Source organism: Macaca thibetana, chromosome 14, assembly GCF_024542745.1.
Source record: "Macaca thibetana thibetana isolate TM-01 chromosome 14, ASM2454274v1, whole genome shotgun sequence".
NCBI classification, from domain to species: domain Eukaryota; kingdom Metazoa; phylum Chordata; class Mammalia; order Primates; family Cercopithecidae; genus Macaca; species Macaca thibetana.
In genome coordinates, this window is record NC_065591.1 from 102027826 (window position 1) to 102054246 (window position 26421).

The 26421-nt window shown below is 38.5% G+C and overlaps 1 protein-coding gene across 3 annotated transcripts in view; it reads right to left on the minus strand.

Annotated features, from left to right (window-relative positions):
* The window catches only part of RDX (radixin), a 115970-nt gene that overhangs the window by 22617 nt on the left and 66932 nt on the right, over positions 1-26421 (minus strand). For all 3 annotated transcript variants that reach the window (XM_050757717.1, XM_050757716.1, XM_050757718.1), the window contains one exon: positions 890-987. In XM_050757717.1, coding sequence (XP_050613674.1) covers positions 921-987 — 67 coding nt within the window. In that variant the 3' untranslated portion in view covers positions 890-920. The remainder of the gene's footprint in view (positions 1-889; positions 988-26421) is intronic.

Genomic DNA, 26421 nt, shown 5'->3' on the forward strand with positions numbered 1-26421 from the left:
CCAACCCCATTCCCAGCCCATGGAAAATTTGTCTTCCATGAAACCAGTCCTTGGTGCAAAAAGGTTGGGGACCACTGTTCTACTCAATGTGTATGTACGGAACTTCATTTTAAAGTAAATCTCAATATGTCTTTTTTCTTTTTTTTTTTAATCACTCTATCATCCAGGATGGAGTGCAGTGGCACCATCTCGGCTCACTGCAACCTGTGCCTCCCGGATTCAAGCAATTCTCCTGCCTCAGTCTCCAAAGTAGCTGGAACTACAGGCATGCACCATCACGCCTGGCTAATTTTTTTTTGTATTTTTAGTAGAGATGTGGTTTCACCATGTTGGCCAGGCTGCTCTCAAACTCCTAACCTCAGGTGATCCACCTGCCTACACCTCTTAAAGCGCTGGGATTCTAGGCATGAGCAACCGTGCCAGGCCTGAATATGTTTTTCTAGAAAATAAGAAAAACCTCCCAGCAGAACACAAGTGTCATATGAGAACCTGCACTATAATACTTTCATTCTTAATGCTCGAGAGGGCTCTTTCTAAAGGTAAGAGAATGCTCTAAAGTAGCAGGTCCAATCCGCTCCAAGATTACAGGTAAAACATCATTTTAATAAATTCTAGCTGACCTCAAAATTATTAAATTGGAGGATGATGTTCTTGATTGGCAAAGAGCCCAATAGATGCAAACTATTGAGAAAGAACTTGGAGGGGATGGAATCAGAGGCTGTAAAGACAGAGATTGCTCTTGATCAGTTCCTTTGACTTGAAACCCACAGGTCCTGTGGATTAGCAGGTTCAGTTTTATGAGGTCCCACCAGCATCCTGGCAGTGGAAGGTATGGCAGGTCTAGCGGGCAAGTGGGCTGGCCCTGGCCACGGCTGCCGGTTGTACTTACCTAGTGAGGGAGGGAGCCTTCTTCCTAAGGGTTACATTTGCTTTATGCTGCTTTGGCAAGAGCGCATCTGGAACAATGCATACAGTTTGGGTCCCCACCTTTCAAAAGAGACATTAAGAGGTTAGAAAGCATTTAGCAAAAAACACAGTAGGAAACTGAATGGGCAGGTTGACTGCTTGCTCAGCACACTGTAGTATCAGGGTGCCCTTGTCAGCCTGGATTATGTAAGGGCTGTTATTGTCAAACTGTCTGCCTAATCTTTAACTTCTTTTTTATTTTCCAGTCCACCTTTGAAACTCCACGATTAGAATGTGGAAATAAGAATAACTTTAAACCTTCCTTTTAAATAGATGCTAGACTTCAAATAGTGCAGCAGCTCTACACAAGCTAACTAGTTTCTTTCAATAAGAAACATCTTTCTGATGTTTCTTTTAAAGCCATAAACATCAGAACTTCATGTCATTCAGTTATGCGTTCTACCAGATTTTATATTTTATTTGAAGTTCTCTTTTGATTAATCTAGACATTGTTATTTTCAGGCAGCAACCAGAGTAATGGGTCCAAAATACTTTGTAGTGCCTACTCTGAAATCAATAGTTGCTATGTTTTTGAATAAGCAAATACTCAGTACCTGCCTACTAAAAGACTGGATAGGTTAAGACAAACCATGAAAACTACCTCCTCTGCAGACACGTTGGCATTGCAGGAATTAAAGAGGTCAATTTCAGCCCTACTCTCTCTGGTCTGTCTTCCTCAGCTGACTTACCTGCCATTCTCCGATATACCCCTTGGAGATAAAACAAAGTCAGAATTAACTTAACGAAGAAACTGCTAAACTGGCCAAGCTTATCCATGAGTCATTTCCCTGACTGGGAAGAATGCTGGTTACAGTATTTTCTAACCTTGTGAGTAAAACAATTAGAAATGCAGTTACTAGCAATCTCTATCTTACAAATGAGTTATGTACCAAAAGGGCAGCTGTGGTGGGCTGTTTTCCATGGAAACCACATCATGAACAGCGATTCTGTTTCTAGGCAATGTAACTCATAATGAAAAACTGAGTCTTTGCAGTAAAATAAGTAGAAACTCCAAATTTATCAAAGGTTGTAATTAAGGAACATAGAAACAATGACATTTATTAACAGTTTTATAATTTTTCTTTAATACGTGAGCTTGATGTTAACCTGGGCAGAAATAATTAGATATTTCAATAGTACCTGAAATTTAAGAACTTTTTAAAGGGAATTTTAACTGTTTTCAAGGACTTTGAAGGTTAGTCTGGCTGGCACTTTATTGTATAAAATGTCATTTCAGGCCAGACGTGGTGGCTCACGTCTGTAATTCCAGCACTTTGGGAGGCCGAGGCGGGCAGATCACCTGAGGTTGGGAGTTCCAGACCAGCCTAACCAACATGGTGAAACCCCGTCTCTACTAAAAATACAAAAATTACCGGGCATGGTGGTGCATGCCTGTTATCACAGCTACTCGGGAGGCTGAGGTAGGAGAATCACTTGAACCTGGGAGATGGAGGTTGCAGTGAGCCAAGATCGCGCCATTGCACTCCAGCCTGGGCAACAAGAGTGAAACTCCCATCTCAAAAACAAACAAACAAACAAACAAAACAATAACAAAAAGTCCTTTCAAAATGTATAGCTGTAGTTTTGCCATTGTCACTAGTAGTAGTATTCTCACTGTGATTAACTAGTAGTACTATTCATGTAGATTTAGACTCATAAAGGGGCAGAGAAAGCAACGGAAGAGAATTACTTTTCATGAACATAATGAGAAAATTTAGGAGAGCATGAGAAAGGAGGATTTGGGAGTAAAGTTAATAGATGAAAGGCACAAGAGAAGGAATAGAACTGAAGGAGAAAACTGCATGTACGAGTTTCCCTAATAGGGAAAGAAAGGTGAAGAGACGTCAGAAATGTCCAAGATTTGCCACCAGGTGGCGCCATGAGATTAGATGACAGTATTTTAGTTGAAGGCGGCAACAACTGAAGGGGAGTGAGGGTGATACATAAAAATCACATGGGCTGAATATTCACAACACAGGAGGCTCAGGAGTTGTGAAGCGGTAAGCCATAGGTTAGAATATATATCAAGTTATATTAAGAATATATATTAAATTACGGGTTAGAATATATAACAAGGAACGCAAACCTAGTTGAATAAGATGTTGTCTTACTCTATCACCCATGCTGGAATGCAATGGCCCCTTGTTGGCTCACTGCAACCTCCGCCTCCAGGGTTCAAGTGATTCCTGTCTCAACTTCCCAGGTAGCTGAGATTACAGCCACATGCCAGCACACTCAGCTAATTTTTTTTTTTTTTTTTTTTTTTTTTTTTTGTATTTTCAGTAGAGTTAGGGTTTTCCCATGTTGTCCAGGCTGCTCTCGAACTCCTGACTTCAGGTGATCTGCCCGCCTTGCCCTCCCAAATTTCTGGGATTACAGGCATGAGCCACTGCGCCTGGCCTAGTTTAACATTTTAAAGAATCTGTTTACCTAGTACAGGCCATGGCTCACACCTGTAATCCCAGCACTTTGGCAGGCCGAGGTGGGGGGTGGATCACCTGAGGTCAGGAGTTTGAGACCAGCCTGGCCAACATGGGGAAACTCCATCTCTACTAAAAATACAACAATTACCCGAGCGTGGTGGCCTGCACCTATAGTCCCAGCTATTCCAGAGGCTGAGACAGGAATCGCTTGAACCCCAATGACAGAGGCTGCAATGAGCCAAGATCATGCCACTTGCACTCCAGCCCGGGTGACAGAGCAAGACTTCATCTCAAAAACAAAGAATCTGTCAGTTTAGTATATTAACAATTTTTTTTTTTTTTTTGACAGGGTCTTGCTCTGTCCTCCAAACTGGATTGCAGTGACATGATCATGGTTTACTGAAGTCTCAATCTCCAAGGCACAAGCAATCCTCCCACCTTAGCCTCTTGAGAAGCTGGGACCACAGGTGTGCTTCACTGCACCTGGCTAATTTTTTTCTTTCTTTTCCTTTTTTTTTTTCGTGGGCGGGGGGTGGGTGGAGATGAGGTCTCACCATGTTGCCCAGGCTGGTCTTGATCTCCTGGGCTCAAGCAATCCTCCTGGGATCACAGGCATGAGCTGCTGCACTCAGACAACAATTTTTTAAAAAAGTAAACACATACAAATGGCAGCAGACATATGAAAAGGTGCTCAACATCATTGAGCATCAGAGAAATGCAAACCAAAACTGCAATGAGATGATCATCTTATCCCAGTTAAGGTGGCTTTTATCCTACCATGACAGGTAATAACAAATGCTGGTGAGGATGTGAAGAAAAGGGAATCTTTGTACACTGTTGGTGGGACTGTAAGTTAGTACAACCACTATAGAGAACAGTTTGGAGTCTTCTCCAAAAACTAAAAATGGAGCTACCATATGATCCAGCAACCCCACTATTGTGTATGTGCCCCCCAAAAAGAAAATCATTATATCAAAAACATACCTGCATTCCCATATTAACTGCAACACTACTCACAATAGCCAAGATTTGGAAGCAACGTAAGTGTCCATCAACAAATGAATGGATAAAGAAAATGGTGGTACTTATACACAATGGAGTACTCATTCAGCCACAAAAAAATAATGAGATCCTGTCATTTGCAACAACATGGATGGAACCGGAGATCGCTAATGTTAAGTCAGGCACAGAAAGACAAAAATTGTATGTTCTCATTGATTTGTGGGATCTAAAAATCAAAATAATTAAACTCATGGAGACAGAGAGTAAAAGGATGATTACCAGAGGGTAAGAAGGGTAGTGGGGAAGCAGGAGGTTGGGAGGTAGAATGGTTAATGGGTACAAAAAAAAATTAGAAAGAATGAATAAGACCTAGTATTCGATAGCACAACAAGGTAACTATAATCAATAATAATTTAATTTTACATTTAAAAATAACTAAAAGGGTATAATTAGATTATTTGTAACACAAAGGAGAAAAGCTTGAGGGGATGAGTACCCCATTTCCCATGATGTGATGATTACGCATTGCATGCTTGTATCAAAATATTTCATGTCCCCCATAAATATATACACTTATGTGTCCATAAAAATTAAAACTGAATTTTTAAATTTTTAGTAGCATCATCTACAAAAAAAGTTTTAAAAATTAAAAAATTAAAAAGTACACACACACGATTACCTCAATATACTCAAAAATTGCATTTAAAACATTTAAAACCTTTTTTATTTAAAAAGAAAAAACTCGCGGGGCGCGGTGGCTCAAGCCTGTAATCCCAGCGCTTTGGGAGGCCGAGACGGGTGGATCACGAGGTCAGGAGATCGAGACCATCCTGGCTAACACGGTGAAACCCCATCTCTACTAAAAAATACAAAAAACTAGCCGGCGCGGTGGCGGGCGCCTGTAGTCCCAGCTGCTCGGGAGGCTGAGGCAGGAGAATGGCGTGAACCCGGGAGGCGGAGCTTGCAGTGAGCTGAGATCCGGCCACTGCACTCCAGCCTGGGCGACAGAGCGAGACTCCGTCTCAAAAAAAAAAAAAAAAAAAAAAAAAGAAAAAACTCTTAGAAAAATATGTATATGTATGTAAAAGGAAGTTTCATTAATCTGATAAAAATCATGTACTAAAAATTAGTCAGGCTGGTGCCATGCTCCTGTATATTCCCTGTATAGTCCCAGCTATTCAGGAGGCTGAGGTGGGAGGATCACTTGAGCCTGGGAGATGGAGGGTGCAGTGAGCCAAGATAACGCCACTGCACTCCAGCCTGAGTGACAGAGTGAGACCCCGTCTCAAACAACAAAAGAGATACCACTTACGTTCCACGTGGGACTGCAAGTTGCAGCCAGTCAACTCAGTAAGAAACAGAATGTAAGTTTTAAGAATGGAAAAGACTGAAAATTATAATTATTTGCAGAAAATGAAGAAAGTCTATGTAGAAAGCCCAAAAGACTTCACAAATTATTAGAAACAGTGAGAATGAAACAAGGTTCCTTAACTTAAGGTGAGCAAAAAAAAATCAACTGTACTCTCTACATCAGTCAGAAATAGTTTTCAAATGTAACTCTGAAAATGACAGCAAAAAATAAGATGCTTAATAATAAAACTAACAAAATAAATTCATGATCTTAACGCAAAAATTTAAACAACTTTACTGAATCAAGGAAGACTTGGTGGAAAGACATTGCATATTCATGATTAGGAATGCTTAATATTGTACAGCTGTAATTTTCTTTCTTTCTTCTTCTTTCTTTTCTTTCTTTTTTTTTTTTTTGAAACAGAGTTTCACTCTTGTTGCCCAGGCTGGAGTGCAATGGCGTGAACTTGGCTCACTGCAACTTCTGCCTCCCAGGTTCAAGCGATTCTCCTGCCTCAGCCTCCTGAGTAGCTGAGATTGCAGGCACACGCCACCACGCCGGCTAATTTTTGTATTTGTGGTAGAGACGGGGCTTCACCACGTTGGTCAGGCTGGTCTCGAACTCCTGACCTCGTGATCCGCCCACCTTCGCCTCCTAAAGTGCTGGGATTACAAGCATGAGCCACCACGCCCAGCCATGCAGCTGTAATTTCTTACCAAATTAATCTGTTAGTACATTTCCAAGCAAAACTCCCCAAAGTCTTTTTTCCCATACAGGTTAAACGAATTTATGCAGAAGAACAAAGAACCAAAACTAGTCAGGAGCTTATTTTACAAACAAGGTGTAGCAACTTTTTAAGAAAGTTCAACCAGATATCAAGACTTGTTAAAAAGCAAAGGCTGTAGTAATTAAGACAGAATACTGTTGACACAGGGATAGAAACACTGGCCAATGCAACAGATGAGAGTATGACAGAACAGAGTAAGAAACATGAAAGAAATGGCAATCGGATCAATAGGAAAAGGATGAACTGTTAAATAAAGTATCAAGACAACTAGTCATCTAGACAAAAAAATAAATAAAATCAGATCCACACTTCATACCATGCACAAAAGTTATTTATAGCTGGACTAAAGATTTCAATGTAAAAATAACCAAACTTTTAGAAGAATATAGAGGAAAACATCTTCATGACAAGTGAGAGAATAATTTCTTAAAACAAGACACACACAGGAAAAAATCCCCACAAATTATAAAGAGAGTAATTTATAAATTAAGCTACAAGAAAGTATTAAACATTTACGTATCCAAAAAAAAAAAAAAAAAAAAACCACCATAAAAAGGCAAAGAAGGTAAGCCATGGAAGGAAATATCTCTAAAACATTTAAATGTCAAAAGATTAGTAACTACAATATAAAGAAATTTTCTGAATCAACTGGATCAAGATAAACAATCTAATAAAAAGCAGGCAAAAAAAAGTCATTTCAAAGAAAATGAGACACAAAGGGCCTTTAAAGAAAAATTATCAGCTATATTAGTAATTAAGAAAATGTAAATTATTAATAAAAGCACAATATCATCTTAAACCTATCAAATTGGCAGAAATTGAAAAATCTAGTGATATGAAGTGTGGTGAAGATGTGGATATAGCCTTACTTTGGGAAACAATTAATGGTTACATAGTAAAGTTGAAGATGTGCGTATCCCATAATGAGAGACAAATCCCTCCTACATAGTAAAGTTGAAGATGTGCATATTCCGTAACCAGAGACAAATCCCCTCCTACATAGTAAAATTGAAGAAGTGCATATCCCATAACAAGAGACAAATCCCCCCCCTAGGTCTCTGCTGTAGAAATACTGTTGCACTTATTCACTAGAAGAAGACAAAAATATCTGTGGCTATATTGTTTAAAGATTTTTAAAAATACTGGTAACAATGCTATGGCCAGAGGCAGTGGCTCACATCTGTAATCCCAGCACTTTGGGAGGCCGAGACTGGTGGATTACTTGAGGTCAGGAGTTCAAAATCAGCCTGGCCAAAATGGTGACACCCCATCTCTACTAAAAATACAAAAAAATTAGCCAGGTGTGGTGGTGGGTGCCTGTAATCCCAGCTGCTTGGGAGGCTGCAGCAGGAGAATCACTTGAACCCAGGAGGCGGAAGTTGCAATGAGCCAAGATCATGCCATTGCACCCCAGCCTGGATGAGAGAGAGTCCATCTCAAAAAAAAAAAAAAAGAAAGAAAAGAAAAGAAAAAAAAATACTGGTAAGAATCCAAATGTCCACCATCGGGGGAACTGATAAATTGTAGTGCACTTATAAAATAAATAAAGCAGTGAAAATGAACCACAGCTATATTCATGAAAATGGATGTGCATGTGTGTGTAATAAAACTGTTTTGAGAACTTCATCACGAATTACCAAAAAAAAAAAAAACTATTTTCATAAAGTTCACGTGTGCACAAAACTAGACATTATATTGTTGTAGATACAAACACAGATAGTAAAAGCAAAGAAAAGGATGACAAGATGGAGAGGAGGAACATGCAATGCCAGCTACTGGCAATATACTATTTTTCAAACTGATAGATGAGTATCTAGTATATATACATGTATTCCTTCATTTATATTTCTACTAGATGCATTTCATTCTCTAACCCTGTTATAAATCAATCTCTAGTTTTTAAGTGTTTAAAAACAGAAAGTAATGGAGGAAAAATACTACAATAGATGGGAAAGTTATGAATTTTGTTCCAAATATCTTTGGTCTTTGAACCATTTGAATTTCAATGGTCTCAAAGAAACTATGTAGTCAATAGTTACTCTAAGGACACTGAGTAAAAGAAGCAACTGTGTTATTTCCACAGCATTGGGTGCTCTCATTTCTCTAAATCAGCAATTCTCAAAGTGTGGTCCCAAAACGGCAGCATCAGACTCACCTTTAAGAAATGCAATGTGTGTGTGTGTGTGTGTGTGTGTGTGTGTGTGTGTGTGTGTGTGTGTGTGAGAGACAGATGGTCTCGCTGTTGTCCAGGCTGGAGTGCAGTGGCACTATCTCAGCTCACTGCAACCTCCACCTCCCGAGGTTCAACCAATTCTCATGCCTCGGCCTCCCTAGTAGCTGGGATTACAGGTGTGCACCACCACACCCAACTAATTTTTGTATTTTTGGTAGAGACAGTGTTTCACCATGTTGACCAGGCTGGTCTCGAACTCCTGGCCTCAAGTGATCCACCCGCCTCAGCCTTCCAACATGCTGGGATTACAGGCCTGAGCCACCGCGCCTAGCACCTAGCCATAAATGCATATTCTTGAGCAGCTGCATAGATCTACTGAATGTGAAACCTGGGGAGGGTGCCCTGCAATCTGTGTTTTAACAAGCCCTCCAGGTGATTCTGATGCACGCTAATGTGAGAACCACTGCCAAAAGTTGTTCAAATATCTAAGAAATCCCTTCATTATAACAAAATAAGACCTCCCTAGGGTCACATGAAAATGTTAATAGTCATCCAGACAGAAAGCCACAGCACTGACCCTTAGGAGAATATGACTTTTTAAAAACCTTTAACTCAGGAGTTAGGAAACTATGGCTCGTGGGCCAAACCCAGTTTCCCATCTGTTTTTGTACAGAATGTGATTTAAGAACATTTTTGACCTTTTTTTAAAAAAAAAAACAAATCAGAGGAAGAATATTTTGTGACACATGAATTATGTGAAAATCAGAGTTAAGCATCCATAAATAAAATGTTATTGGAATACAAACATGCTCATTCATTTACATATGCCTATAGCTGCTTGTGCACTACACCAGCAGAGTTGTATAGCCAGGACAGAGATGACTGGTCTGCAAAGTCCAACATGTTTAGTATCTGGACCTTTTCATAAAAATCATTTGCCCTATTTGCTCTAATTTGATAGAATCTACTAGTCTAAAAGCAAAATATAATTACAGTAATTTTCTGTTGAAAATGCAATTTTCATTTTAATTACACGCAGGCAAAAATCTAATAGTTTAAAGAATCATAAGGAAAATTAAATCAGATTTTTTTTTTTTTAATAGAGATGGGGCACCATGTTGGCCAGGCTGGTCTCAAACTCCTGGGCTCAGGTGGTGCTCCTGCCTTGGCCTCCCAAAGTGCTGGGATTACAGGCATGAGCCACCATGCCTGGCCCAGATCTATTTTTATCCACAAAGCCATTCAGATAACTCCCATAAAGCATCTGAAAAATGTTACTAGTTACGCTTTCTCTCTTCAAATTTCTAATAAGTGACAAAGAATTGCACAAAGAATTGACTGGTACCTTTAAATGAAATACTCATTCAGTTCTGAAACATTCTGTTCTGAAAATGAATGAAGCCTTCTCCTCCTGCATTTACTCAGGAGGTTGACTCAAACTATATGCCTGTCTCAAATGCTGCCTGATAACTTCATTTTTCAGCTCTCACAGTGGCCACCCTCCTTGCTGGCTTTCTTCTACATGCTAAAACTCACCAAGTATGAGCCTTCTTCCCTTTGATCCTCAACCTCTTGAATTTTCTTCAGACTGAGTTCAGTTCCTATACTGAAGACTTGCTCACTGAGTCGTTTTATTCAATACCTATTGGGTGGCTTAAAAAGCCTTCTATCCACATCCATCTTCACTTCTCCAATTTCAACTTCTAGATTTCGAATATTCCTTGAGCACAGACTCTTCTTTGATTTCTAGGACTTTAACAGTCAATTATTAATTTTAAAAAATAGCCAGGCATGGTGGCTGACGCCTGTAATCCCAACATTTTGGGAGGCCGAGCTGGGCAGATCACTTGAGGCCAGGAGTTCAAGACCACCCTGGCCAACATGATGAAACCCCGTCTCTGTAAAAATACAAAACTTACCTGGGGATGGTGGCTGCCACCTGTAATCACAGCTACTCAGGAGGCTGAGACAGAAGAACCATTTGAACCCGAGGCAGAAGTTGCAGTGAGCAGAGATCACACCATTGCACTCCAGCCTGGGCAATAAGAGCGAAACTCTGTCTCAAAGTAATAATTTAAAAAATAATAATAATGCTTTCGGCCAGGCGTGGTGGCTTATGCCTGTTATCCCAGCACTTTGGGAGGCCAAGCCGGGCAGATTATGAGGTCAGGAGATTGAGACCATCCTGGCTAACATGGTGAAACCCCATCTCTGCTTAAAAGATACAAAAAATTAGCCAGGCGTGGTGGTGGGCACCTGTAGTCCCAGCTACTTGGGAGGCTGAGGCAGAGCAATGGCGTGAACCCAGGAGGCAGAGCTTGCACTGAGCCAAGATCGTGCCACTGCACTCCAGCCTGGGGGACAGAGCGAGACTCTGTCTCAAAATAAATAAATAAATAAATAATAATAATAATGCTTTCCCTCCCCTACAAGAGTAAATCATATATTTCAACTTTAAATCTTTAAGCTATATTGACCTCATCTTGAAAGCAGGAGCACTAAACTGGACAGACTAGAGTAACAAGCCACATGCAGTGGTTCAAGGAGACTGGTCTTTAATCTAGTGGGTTTTATCAGGTCACTCCCACTGTGTATTCAAGTTGAACTTAAGATTTAAAGCATTCTTCTTTGGCCTATAAATCAATTGATATATTCACTTTGAGTGATATAGACAAAATAATCCTTCCAAGAGCAAGTAAACATGTCTCAGTTGGCTTTCAACTGGAAAGGTCATGTTTTGTAATCAAAAAGATAAGGGCTTTTGCTTCTAAGAAAACCAAAATCCAAATGCGGAGTCTGCCAGTGTGGTTGTCCTTGGGCAGGTTACCTAGCTGTAAAATGGAATACCTTCAAGGACACCTGCAGCCTTTATGATGTCTTTGTGTGGATAAGGAAACAGTGCCCCTTGCTCAGGCAGATGCAGCCCTGTTTAGCCCCAGGGTACAGTTTGTTGAGAAGAATGCAAACTACACTCACACTTCCATCCCTGCACCTCTGTTCCTCAAACTTCTCTTGAATTTACCTTTGCTTAGCTCGATTCTGGTAGCAATGTTTTTGTCCTATAGGGCCAAACTGCTCAGTGGACATTGGCCTAGATCTTGCAGGCTTCTCACCATGGCTTAGGAAGCTCTTCCTCAACTTCATCTCACACATCACTCTCCTCTGGGCTCACTCGGCTCTGGACATACCGCTTTTCTGTCTTTTCCATGAACAAGTGAAGCTCTTTCTTGCCTCAAAGTATTTGCATATGCTGTTCCCTCTACCTGGAATTTTAAAGCAAGGCTGTAAATTGGTGTCCAGTGGGCTACTTCTGGCAAGCAGGTGTATCTTGTTTGGCTTGCAAAACTTTTTCTAATTTTTTTTTTTGAAACAGGGTCTCGCTCTGTTGCCCAGGCTGGAGTGCAGTGGCGCAAACACAGACACAGCTCTCTGCAGCCTCAACCTCCTGGGCTCAAGTGATCCTCCCACCTCAGCATCCCAAGTAGCTGAGACTACAGGTGCGCTACCACGCATATATATATATATATATTTTTTTTTTTTTTTTTTTAATAGAGGTCTCACTATGTTGCCCAGACTGGTCTCACATTTCCGGGCTCAAGTGATCCTCTCACCTCAGCCTCCCAAAGTGCTGGGATCACAAGTGTGAGCCACCATACCAGGCCCTAATTTTATTTTTAATTTTTGTAGAGATGAGATCTTGCTATGTTGCCCAGGCTGGTCTTGAGCTCCTGGACTCAAGCAATCCTCCCACCTCAACCTCCCAAATTGCTGGGATTATAGGTGTAAACCACTGCATTGAAATAGCTGACATGTATAATTTGAAAGACTTCACGTAAAAATTATATTTCAACTTAAATATTCTATCTTTGAGTGCTTTTCCTCTAAAAGCCAGTTTCTGGCTTATCTTGGAAGATCACAAGGTATAGCAACGCTGGGCCTACCTACCCCATGTGTAAAGAGCTGATGCCCGCCCCCTCTTCCTCCTTCTTTGGACAGCGCAGGAGACTCCTGACTAGACACAGTCCCCACCAAGCCCAGTGCACTCTTTTCATCTGCCTGGCATTTGCATCTACCATCTTGATTTAAACAGAGGAACAAGAGGAGCTAGCCTTCTCCTCCTTCAGGTAGCAACTTACATGCCACCTCCTCAGAGACTTTTCTTATCTCCTGTCCTTCACTACATTTTCTTCTAACTCAGTCCCTTGTTTCCTTCATAGTTTTAAGCGGATATAACATTGCTGTTTTTATAGATCAGGGATGGTTAAATATCAGCAACTACCCATGATTCAACCTAGTAATACAATTTGCATTAATGATTCTGTTTTCCAGTGTTTGTGTTTTCCTACTGGAAGTCAGTTCACTAGGGCAGGGACTTGGCTACTATGATATTCTGAATGACTAGTACACAGTGCCTGTTAGGCACTAACATATCTGGATGAATGAATGGAAGGACTCCTCCCACCAAAAGTCCTTAGCAGCTCCAGAACGTGCACAAAGTCCATCTTAACCTCTCCTGAGGAGAGCAGCCCAAGATATAAACAGACTTTCCCAACCGACAGCCCAAGGCAGTGCTACCAGACCTCCTCAGCCTCTACTCATATAGCTGATACCTTTGGCTCTAGTGCTGGAAATTACTCCTAAAGCGTGATAGACTCTGAAACCCCTCTGTGAATCAGCATCAAGACCACCACTGAACATCCACTGAGCTATGCCCTCGGCCCTAAAGGCAAGGGGTAGGGAGGAGATGGTAATGGTACTTGTTCCTAAGGTGATTGCTCACAATTACAATAACCTCTATAACCTTGTCAATGTTAGCAAGAGGTTGGTCACTACCTAACTCTGAGTGCCTCTTGTTACTTGTCTCATTGTCATAATCATTTTTTAACTCTTATTTCTTCCTCTAGATGATGTTTTGAATTATTTATGATGTATTAAATTATCTATGAATCCTCAGAGCCTAACTTGAGGCATTAATAAATGTTTAATGAATGAATAACATTATTTGAATGGATGACATCACTCAAGTGCTTCGTGGAGCCTACTCTAGATGGCAAATACGGGAACAGATTTCCACCTTACTAGGCATAATCTCACCGACTTGAGCAGGGGTATGGAGTGGGGTTCATGCCAAAGTGTCAGATTTAGACATACGGAGTTGACAGAGGACATTGTTAGAGACACCATTTTCCTGTTCTTGTTATTCTTGGAGCATAAGAATTATGTGTAGATTTAGGGAAAACACTTTCCAGAAGACACGTGGTTAAACTAAGTGACAACTATTCTAACTCAAAGAAATTGCTCTTTTCAATGATGTTCTTGTTGCTGAAACCAGTATACATTTTAAGTATCGTAATAGATTTTTTTTCCCCGTGTGGCACTGGTGGTCACATGCAGTCACCTTTCTGTCCCACACGTCTCTGTGGTGCTCCCTTGCTTTGGCAGTACTTCAGGGTTGGCGCTCTCCAAGGTCCTATACTAAACCCACCAATTCTTTCCTTACACTTTCCCCTTGGGAAATTTCATCTGCCATTCCATCAGCATTCCAAATTCAAATTGTCCAAAAAGAAATGTCACGGGCACACCCAAACCTGCTGTCCCTCATGATTTTCTTGTATTTTATGGCACTACCTTCTGAATCTCAAACTTTGTTTTCAATACAAATGGGCAGTCCCAGCACACTCCACATCCTTTTGTGACTCAATGTATATGCATATGCAGTTCCTTCTTTCCAGAAAGCTTTCCTATCTTTGCCTCCTCGATTAAGAATAACTCATCCTGAAAGACTTCGCTTAGGGACCATCTCCTACAGCAAGCCTTCCCTGGAGCTCTGCAGTAAGATCAGGTGCCTTCCTTCTGAGCTCTCAGAGCTCATCTATCCATTCATTTATTAAATAGCAAGCATCTATGGCATTCCAGGCACCGCTCTAGGCCCTGGGCATATACCAGTATACACAACAGTAAAATTCCTGCCCTCATGGAGCTTACATTCTAGCACAATGAGACAGATACAATACAAATAGGTAAATATATAGTATGCTAGATGGCAAGTGCTATAGAGAAAAATAAAAGTAAGAAATGGGTGCGAGATACTTGGGGAAGGTACAATTTTAAATAGAGTTGTAAGAGGCGGCTTCATTGAGGTGACAGTTAAGCAAATTCCTGGAGGTAGCAAGGGAGTAAATCATAACAATGTCTGGGAAAAAAGTCTTCCAAGCTAAGTAAGAGGAATTGGACCAGCTGGCTGCTTTAAAGAATAACAAGGAAGTCAGTGTGACTTCAATTTAACAAGAGAAGAGGAAATTAGCAGAGGAGGCCCAAGAGCTTTGGCAGGGACCAGAATAGATTAGGTTGCAAATGACCGCTGAAAAGGACACGGCTTTTACTCGGAGATGGGAAACCTTGGAAGGATTTTGAGCACAAGTGACATGGTCTGACTTACCTGTTGTAAGTTCTTAAAAGACTGTAAAATGGCAAAGAGGAAATCCAGAAAACAGAATGGAAGGCTTCTGCAATAATCCAGGCAATCCTGTGGGTGGAACACTGATAGCTGTGGAGGATGAAATGGTCATATTCTGGATACATTATGTATCTTGAATGCTGGGCCAACAGGTTTGTGATTGGACTGGATGGACTGACTGAGAGAGTCATAGATGTGGCCAAGGTTTTGGCCTAATTAGCTGGAAGAAGGGACTTGCCATTTATCAACTGAGAAGGGGAAGACTGAGGCAGGAGCAAGTTTAAGGAGGGAAGATCTTGAGTTTAACATAGTAAGTTTGAAATGCTTATTAGATATCAAACTGGAAATGTTATGTAGAGAGTTAGATACACACATCTGAAGTTCAGGGGAGAATTTGGTTAGAGATTTAAGTTTTTCAGCCTACAGGTGGTATTTAAAGCAATGACACTGGATAAAGTCACTAAGAGATCCAACTGTAGACAGAAGGACTGAGACTTGGCAGACTATAATATTAAGGGGTTGAGGAGAGAACCTCACTTATTCATAACACACAAACACATACGAAAGATTTATTTTGTGTACCGGAAAAAACCATAAACTATTTACTGCTTAGGAGCATGTCTTTCTTATCTCCATATGCTTTGCATAGGCCCGGCACACACTCAACAAACATGGGGAGTGATACCTTCTAAGAGAATCATAACTAGAATCCTTAAAAGGTAAACAAAACATATTAAAAATGGAGCCCAAAGGACTTGGCTACAAATATGAATATTCATAATACTGACAGATGAAAACCAAAATGACACAAGTTACTATTTATTAACATTTCCAATATGCCAAGGCTATAAACAAAGTATTCCATGTTTATTATTACAATCAACACTCACAAGATTAATAGTGTTACTTCTGTTTAATGGATGAGACAACTCAAGCTCAAATGGCTGAGTGGATTCCCAAGGTCTCAGAAGTGGCCAGGCCAAGATTTAAACTCGATGTGGAAATCCAAAACCCATGCAATTACCTCAACATCATGCTGCCTCACAGCTATCCCAAAGATTCTCTTATTTTTTTTTGAGACAGTTTCATTCTTATCACCCAGACTGGAGTGCAGTGGTATAATCTCGGCTCGCTACAACCTCCGCCTCCTGGGTTCAAGTGATTCTCCTGCCTCAGCTTCCCGAGTAGCTGAGATTAAAAGTACCCACCACCACGTTTGGCTAATTTTTGTATTTTTAGTAGAGTAGGGTTTCACCATGTTGGCCAGGCTGGTCTCAAACTCCTGACCTCAGGTGATCCGCCCGCCTCGGCGTCTCTACTAAAAATACAAAAATTAGCCAGATGTGGTGGCACATGCTTGTAGTCCCAGCTATTCAGGAGGCTAAGGCAGAAGAATCGCTTGAACCCAGGAGGCAGAAGCTGCAGTGAGCCGAGACTGCACCACTGTACTCCAGCCTGGGCAACAGAGCAAAACCCTGTCTCCAAAACACATACACACATACATACACACACACACACACACACGAACTAAGATCAAAGTTTATAGGCACAAGAACAATATCTGATCTAAAATCTAAACTCTAAAAGAACATTTTCTCAGCTTCATCAAGAAGTATCACATGAATAAACACTGAATCAAAGTGACCTAAAGCTGAACGAAGTGGCCTCTCATTTCTCTATCTCCTGCACATTTTATTTCAGTTTTTCTTCTGGCACTTACTACCATACTTTCTATACCTCAATTTGAGTCCAGGACTCAACTCCCCGATTAACTATAATTCTCTTGGCAGAGTCGCAAAGTCTCATCGATCCATCTATCTCCCATAATTCCAACAGTGCACAAACAGCAATTGCTCTGAAAATCACTGAATGAATGACTCTGCATGCAAATGTATATATATCTTATTTTATGGAAAAGGGAATAAACATCATGCCTTCTTTTCTCCTAATTCAGCATTCCTTTCATAGTACTATTACACTGAAAATCTTTTAAATGTCTAATGTTTAAGAGCTAAAGCATAATGGTTGAAAAATAAGAAGTGGCAGAGAACATTTTCCTATCTGTATATATCACACGTTATCTAGAAGACATACTTACTTGCAGTCTTCCCAATGCTTGAGAACATTCCAAAAATTTACATACCTTAACCTGTAGAGATGCAAACCTACTTTTCCAATGGATAATTTCATACAAAGCCTTTTATACAGCTTATGCCCCCCAAATCCATTTTAAACATCCTTAAAACATCAGTTATACTGGAATACAAAGTGGTATTCCAATATAACTGATTAGAGTTTAATATAGTACATTAAACTCTATCCAGAGGATTAGGTTCTGGGTTCTAATTCCAGGTCTTATATTGTCTGGTACAAAGCTTTTACAAAATGGAAGTATTATCTCAGGTTATTTTAAGAATGCATAAAAATTACTAAATGGGTCAGGCGCGGTGGCTCATGCCTGTAATCCCAGCACTTTGGGAGGCCGAGGCAGGCAGATCACAAGGTCAGGAGATCGAGACCATCATGGCTAACACGGTGAAAGGTGAAATCCGTCTCTCCTAAAAATACAAAAAATGAGCCAGGCATGGTGGTGGGCGCCTGTAGTCCCAGCTACTCGGGAGGCTGAGACAGGAGAATGGCGTGAACCCGGAAGGCAGAGCTTGCAGTGAGCCGAGATCACGCCACCACTCCATCCAGCCTGGGCGACAGAGTGAGACTCCATCTCAAAAAAATAATAATAATAAAACAAAATAAATAAAATAAAATAAATTACTAAATGACAGGGATTTATATTGTACCTATCAACAAAAACTACTTTTAAAGGATGTTAATATTTCTTGAAAAATGATAGGCAGTTTAACCAACCTAAACGTTTTAAGAAACCCAAGTGAACTACTATCAAGTACATTTGCAAATATTGATGGAATTAAGAAGTAAACTATTGTTTACTTTTACATACAACAGAAGATTATATGTCCTTCAACAGCAAATGCTTTAAAAATACACAAATTTTAGGCCAGGTGTGGTGGCTCACACCTGTAATCCCAGCACTTTGGGAGGCTGAGGGGGACTGATCACTTGAGGTCAGGAGGTCAAAACCAGCCTGGCCAACATGGTGAAAACCCGTCTCTACTAAAAATACAAAAATCAGCCGGGCATGGTGGCACACACCTTTAGTCTTAGCTACTTGGGAGGCTAAGGCAGGAGAATCACTTGAACCTGAGAAGTGAAAGCTGCAGTGCACCGAAATCACACCTCTGCACTCCAGTCTGGTCGACAGAGTGAGAATCTGTCTCAAAAAAATAAAGTTACTGAGGAGAAACCATCTACCTGTAACTTAAATTCTATCAAAAGATTTTATCTACGTATATTCGAAAACCTTTATGGCCTAAAAATTGAGAACTAGATTGTATTAGGAATTGCCTGAGAGAAACAATCAAAAGAAGGAAAAAAAATCTAAGATGTCATTTGGGTATAAGCAGATGAATCAACTCATACCTCTAGCAAAAGCTAAATGGATGAGCATAATCAAGTACAGTTTTCAACTTTTAAAAAATCTAGGCTGGGAGCAGGGGCTCACGCCTGTAATCCCAGCACTTTGGGAGGCCGAGGTGGGCAGATCACCTGACTAGCCTGACCAACATGGAGAATGGAGAAACCCCATCTCTGATACAAAAATTAGCTGGGCATGGTGGCACGTGCCTGTAATCCCAGCTACTTGGGAGGCTTAGGCACGAGAAGAGCTTGATTGAGGCGGAGGTTGTGGTGAGCCGAGATCGCGCGACTGCACTCCAGCCTAGGCAACAAGAGTGAAACTCCATCTCAAAAAAAAAAAAAAAAAAAGAAAGAAATCTATAGAAATTTCCAAAGTGAGTTGTTAAGGGTTGTCACAGCCAGGAAATAATTGTGCCTGTATGTTCTGAGAAAACCTTCTCTGAGTTGTGTTTTGGTGAACATAATTCTTTCATAATGAGCTGAAAAAATCATTTTACTAACCCCAAACTGTTTAAAAAAGAAAAAAAAAAAAAACCCTTCGAATTTCTTCTAAAAGCCAGTACATTATGAAGGTCATCTGAGAGCAAAAAGAAGTTTGATAAACTATTGTTATAAGCGTTACTCTGAGGTAACGGTTTTCAACTATAAACCAGTATTAAAACTTCAAACATACAGATATTAAGCCTCGGTTAGGCATACATTTTTATGAAGATAATGCATCTAGAATGGAAGTGACCATAATCTGAATCCAGAGAAATGCTCTGAAAAAGGACAATCTGATTCAGAACTATAAAATCAGTTATAAAAGCTAGAGTACAAGAGTATAAGACTTGGAGTTAGAACCCAGAACCAAATCCATTTGTTCTTGCATGTCTTTAATTTCTACTTCTTTTGTGCCACTAAAGAACCCATTCCCAAAAAGTCATGGATAAAAGAAAAGAAACTGAGGTTTTAAGTGTCTCGAAAGAGGTCAGCTGGAAAGTAAGTTCAAATACATTACCACAAACATGAACAATATAGCAAACATGACAGCAAATTACACTTAAACATTTCCTTTATCAGAATTTCCTTTAAATTCATTCCCATGGCCATGGCCTTTCTTAGGCTAACTACAATAGACATAGCTCTTCTATTATGTTATCTCCTCTGCACTTTCTAGTATACTTTACATCACAACATGAGTTTTCTTTTTCAAGCAAGGTTTAGTTATTGTTCCTTTCTGTAGCTGTGCCTTTCCAAAGCGACCAGTTGTCCTCAAATCAAACCATCTAAACATAGGATTCAAGGCTCCATAAACTCCTGGGCCCAACCCAGTCTAGCTTTATCATCCTACAGTCAATGCCCACTGTTTACCTATTTACTTTCATTTCTACAGTCTAGAGACTAACCACTATACGTATTCTCTTCTGCTTTGCCTTTCTGTAACACCTTCTTCATTAAAAACTATTTTTCCTCTTCAAAAAACACAAACACCAAAAGCACAGGCAACAACAACAAAATTGGACTTCTTCAAAATTAAAAACTTTTGTGCATCAAAGAAAACTACACTATATCAAGGGCGAAAAGGCAATTAACAATGGGAAAAAAGATTTGGAACTCCTACCTGAAAATGAATTAATATTCCAAATCCTGGGATAATGGATTAATATTTTGAATCCCAAATATAAAGAATTCTTACAACAGAAAATTAAGCAATTTTTAAAATGGGCAAAACTTGAATAGACATTTCTCCAAAAATGATATACAAATGGTCGATAAACACATGACAAGACGTCTAATTTCTTTTATGATTTGATAAATGTATCAAAGGAAAATGCAAGTCAAAACCACAATGAAGTACTCCTTCGCCACTAGGATGGCTATTATCAAAATCAAGCAAGCAAGCAAATAAGCAAACAAACAAACAAAAAACCCAGAAAATAACAATTGTTAGTGAGGATGTGGCAAAATTAGAACCTTGTGCACTGCTATGTGAATGTAAAATGGTGCTGCTGCTGTGGAAAATATTATGACAATTCCTCAAAAAATTAAACACAGGGCCAGGTGTGGTGGCTCACGCCTGTAATTCCAGAACTTTGGGAGGCCAAGGAGGGCAGATCACCTGAGGTTGGGAGTTCAAGATCAGTCTGACCAACACGGAGAAATCTCATCTTTACTAAAAAAAAAAAAAAAAAAAAAAAATACAAAATTAGCCAGGCATGGTGGTGCATGCCTGTAATCCCAGCTACTCAGGAGGCTAAGGCAGGAAAATCTCTTGAACCCAGGAGGCAAAGCTTGCAGTGAGCCAAAATTGCATCACTGCACTCCAGCCTGGGCAACAAGAGCAAAACTCCATCTCAAAAAAAAAAAAAAAATTAAACACAGAATTAACAGATGACCAAACACTTCCACTTCTGGGTATGATGTATCCCAAAGAACTGAAAGCAGGGACTCTAAGGTATTTGTACACCAATCTTCAAAGCAGCAATATTCACAGTAGTCAAATGATAGTGGTAATTCAAGTGTCCATCAATAACAGACAAATGGATAAATAAAATATGGTATATGCGTACAATGGAATATTGTTTAGCCTTAAAAAGGAATAAAATTCTGATACATACAACATAAACGAACCTTGAAAACATTATGCTAAGTGAAATAAACCAGACACAAAAGGACAAATATTGTATGAGTTCACTTTTATGAGGTACTTAGAAACATCGAATTTATGGAGACGGAAAGTAGAGCAGTGGTCACCAAGGACTGGGGAGGAGGGAGGAATGGGGGATTATCATTTAATGGGTACACGATTCAGTCTGGGAAGATGAAAACGTCCTGGAGATGGATGATGGTGACGGTTACACAACAACGTGAATGTACTTAATGGCACTGAACTGTACACTTGAAAATGGTTAAAATGGTCAATTTTATGTATATTTTACCACGATAAAAAAAGATTCAACTGTAAACTTTTAACTTTATTAATCTTCTCAATATTTAATACAGATATTACCAATTACTCATATTTGACTGGTTTGTCAGCTGGGGGGTCTAAAATGAGTCTTCCTAGGTTAGAAAAACTTTTAAAATTAGAGACTCTTTTAGAATAACTTTATTAACTGGTGTTTAAAATTTGGCCTATGAAATGAAAATTAAGTAATTTATCAGAAAACAAGCATACCTGAGAAATGTATACTGAGTATTCATTCATATTCCCTGTCAGTTACTAATTTTCCTGCTTATTAATCTTCCTTTTATTGTGTAAGTTTCCTTCATCTCAAAACTGTTTTTATGAAAACAGCTAAAATTTAAAAGTAAATAATTATCTAAATGCAATGAGAGCATATAGAATTCAAATGCTAGACTTGAATTCCATAGACTTTTAAATATATATAAAAGGAGAGGGAGGGAGGAGATACACATTCCCTTATGATTCTAAAAAACACACGATTCCTAGGTCTAAAATAATACAAAACATCATATTTACGTTGAAAAAAAATAAAAGGGATATCATAGCACACATTGTAACACAGTGCAAGAATTTCATATAATAAATCCATGTTTTAGCAAAAGAAACTTTTCCAAAAATAGTCACATAAATAATCTCAGAAATTCTGATCGCATATTACCAGTAGGAAGATGGACATTTGGCTATACTGATTTAGTAATAAAAAACTAAAACCAGTATCACTATTTTTAGGAGCAAACTAAATAGCATGCATAAATATAAAAATGAATCCAAATATTTAAAATAATGATTAAATAAAAGTGAAGAACAATTAGAATAGGGTGGTAAAAATAATAATTTGCACTGATAGAAGCAACTAGCTAGCTATAAACATGGAGGAATCTGGGCATACAAATAACAGGAATCAACAATGTGGCATTGCCATTTTAAAAGAAATGATATTGTAATAGATAAATGGAAATGATCTAAGAGCTAAAATAAATTAATATTTGAAGTCCCCTATATAGGCCAAAACAAAGGGTCACAATCATCCTAATCTTGCTTCTAAGTCCTTGAATATAGCCAGAATTTAATAAAAATGTATTGGCTAAATGACGACCATTAAATAAGAACCTGGAGCCACTGAGTAGCTAGGGATCTCCACAGCCAAAACATAAACCTGAATGCAAAGGATGTGTCATGGGGTATCACCTTAGTCAAGATCTTTAATGTAAAAATTGTGTAAGAAATACTTCAACTCCTAAAGTAGTATATATAACCCCAAATCAGAAAACTCTTGTACCACAGAGGTTAAGGGAAGTCAAAGTATTGAGGAGACAAATGGCAATTTTAACAGATAAATGTAAATCTGAGTGTCTATTACCCACAAATGGAAAGTAGCTGAACCACATAGCCATGATCTTTCCACAGGGAAAATGGTAGTTCTTAAATCTTGATAGATGGACACAGTAAGAGGTAGGACTACTAAGGAAAAATTGGGAGTTAAAATTATTTAATTGGAAAAGCTAAGGATAAGAATGTGGTAAGCTTTAACATATGGAACATGATAGGGAGCCAGGTATTCCTAGTTACTAGTGTAGACTGTGGGGAGTCAGGCTGCCTGAACATTTCATAAAGTTATCAAAAACATTTGTAGAATCCAAAGAGCTTTTGTATGAGCTACAATACTGTCATTCCATGTGACAGACCACATTAGAATATTTGATAGGTTAAAAATAAGAAAATGCTAAAGTTCTGTTCATTTAGAACAGACTCCAGAGAGGAACCTAACAGTACAGCTCCACACTGAACTGTTTTCTCTTATTCTTACTAACGGTATCTAAGCTTTGGTTTAGTCATTAGTTCAGTATATTAATGCTAAAGTTAGTAATCCCTTAGACTTTAGTTTCAAGCTTTAACTTTTAAGACTAATTGTTTTTATTGTGCATATGTAAAATGGGATGCCTGTGAATTAAAAAAATTTTTTCATTTCTAAAAACATTAACAATCAACAAGGTGATCAATACTGGAACAGAATATAGTGGGATTTTTAAAAAAAACCACAGTAATATTGAAATACTTCTAATGATAAGAGTGACTGCCAATAAAATCTAACATAACTTTATAAGGGGCCATTCTAGCTCTTAAAAACTCTAGACATAAAGCAAAATATTATTTAAAATTCCATTTTCTGACAGGATCAGAGTAAAAAAGTCACTATGTGTCCTTGAGAACAGAAATAAAAGTGACAGTTAAATATTACTATCAACAAAAAAATCTAGCTTTCACTATTTTTATAGATTTATCACTCATTTAAGTAAAAAATTAGTAAGAAGACTTGAAAAAGGCAATCAACTTCTAGATTTATAGTAACTGCTCTATAATATAGCTTCAAAATAAGAACTTGTACTTTAAATAAATATACTTAGCATATGGTTCTTTAAAGAATGTTGAAATGCTAATAGTGAGATGAATCAATGACAAAAAACTGTATCTTCCTCAGGCAAAAGAAACTAACCACTATACAATAAAGGCAGTGATTGGAAACCCTAAATTACATTTTGTTGTCAAGAAAGTCAGTTTAATTTAATAATTTAACTTTTCCACAGAATTAATCACTATTACTTCCATACCAAAGAGGTATCATTTTGGGGAAAGAGTAGATCTATGAGGATTTAAAATTATTTCCTATCTACTTCTTACTTTTAAGATGTGGTAATTCATGGCTCTGATAAAGACTGTAATTTTCAAGAAATATACAAGAAATCCATGTTAAATAACAACAGTGGACCTTGAAGGCATGAGCTTTTGTCACTTTATTGTTAACCAATGAATATTATCCAAAATTAGAGATGTAAATGTAACTTAATTGTACAACACAAAATTATGCTAGTAAAAGCCTACTGGGATTTACCAAATACTCATTAGTGTATTTTTACATTGACTATATGAACATGTGCTCACGACTGCTAATGATAAGTTATAATTGGTTTAATCTCTATGAAATCCATATTGCAAATGGTTCTTGTTTAGAAAAATTCACACAGCCTTAAAAATGGATTAAATCCATTTTAATCCTAATCTACAAATAGATCATTAACAGCAAAATATAACTGATAATTTTTCAATACTGTATCAAACTGATGTAGCTATGGTAGTGCACATAATTCAAAATGAGGAAAATTAACAAAAATCCAATGAAAGTTCAGGTTTTTATCTATTATGGCAATTGCTTTAAAGTGAACATTTATGTTTCAAAACATGAACAGTAGGGTCCACCATCCATTCCTTTGATGTACTGCAAGTAGGAACACTGTCTTCCATAGGATTCTGAAGCACGTGCACAACCATGGTACAACAGTCACTTCAAGGTTAACCAGCTATGTTTTGTCCTACAAAGTTCAAAAAATATATTAAACGCAACCTTTCTTTTTCATAATGTCTGCCCAGATTAATCCTTTTAAAGTGAGCAAAATCAAAAAAACACAAGAGATATTTTCAGACACAACTTGAATCTACTGTGCATGAAAATGTTTAATAAAATGGCAATTTTAATAAATGTAAATTTGACTGTGTAATACCAAATGGAAAGCAGCTGAACCACACAGAGAAAACAAGGCTTTACATATCTCCAAATTTAGCTGTTTTACAATAAACAAAGTATTAGAACATGTGAATATTAGAACCTCCTTCTGACTGGAAAGATTTCTTCAGTAAGATATAACTGAAATTAATATAAACTAAAATTATAATTTCTAAAATAGAATTAACAAACAAAATTTAAGTATTTTTAGTCAGAGATTGAAAAAAAATAAGCACAGTGATCTAGAAGCCATATATAATGATTATGTACCTATCATATCAAGGTACAGACATTCTTCATGTTACAAGGTTAGCATCTCTCTCTCATACACACAAGAGTACACACACACACACACACACACACACACACACACACACACACACACACAGAGAGTCTCTCTCTCTGTCTCATTCCCCCTCTCTCTTAGCCATACCACAGCCCTCCAGGATGATAGTATACCAGTGAGGAGCTTACAATTTTAATATAAATCAGAATCCCACAGTTTGACTCTACAAAAAGGCAGTTAGAAATTTAGCACTCTAAGATATTCTGAGGGAAAATGAAATTTCAAAAGTATTTCTTGATGATCAAGGTTATCATCATGAATTATAAAACATATAGCTTACACACTCCATTGTGTTTGAACCAGTCATCGCAGGTGTAGCAGTGAGGTAGTATTGTTGTCCCCTCCTCGGGACTGATGTTTTTATATGCTGCCCTTCCAGAAAGGTCCAGGTTTTAAAAAATAATTAAAATCAGTTACCAACAAATGTGTATTTTCTTTTTTTACTAATCATCTGTTTTTCTAAATCAGTCTATAAAAGAACAAAACTTTAAAAATCTTGCAGAGGCTGTTTCATCAGTAAACTCTCCTAGGGAGCTACTACTGCTGTCTAAACCTCTGTGAAATGGTAGGCAGAAAAAGCCATCAAAGGATTAGAGGAGATAAAACGCCAATCAATGTAAGCTGTTCAAGATGACTGTGATTAAATAACCAAATATCAAATATCCAATAAGGCAATTAAATTTGGATTTAAAAAAACTAACCACCAGCTGTACATACATTATTAAATGTTCTAATCTCTTTCATGATTCATAGCCTTATTCTACATAATGATCAAAGACTGTCCACTGTGCTACCTACCATCATTTTAAACACTGCCTGATCTGTATGATGGTGGGATTATGGCTATGGACATGGCAGGTAAGAGACGGGCACACTGAGAAAATGTGAGAGAGAATGTGGAAATACACACAG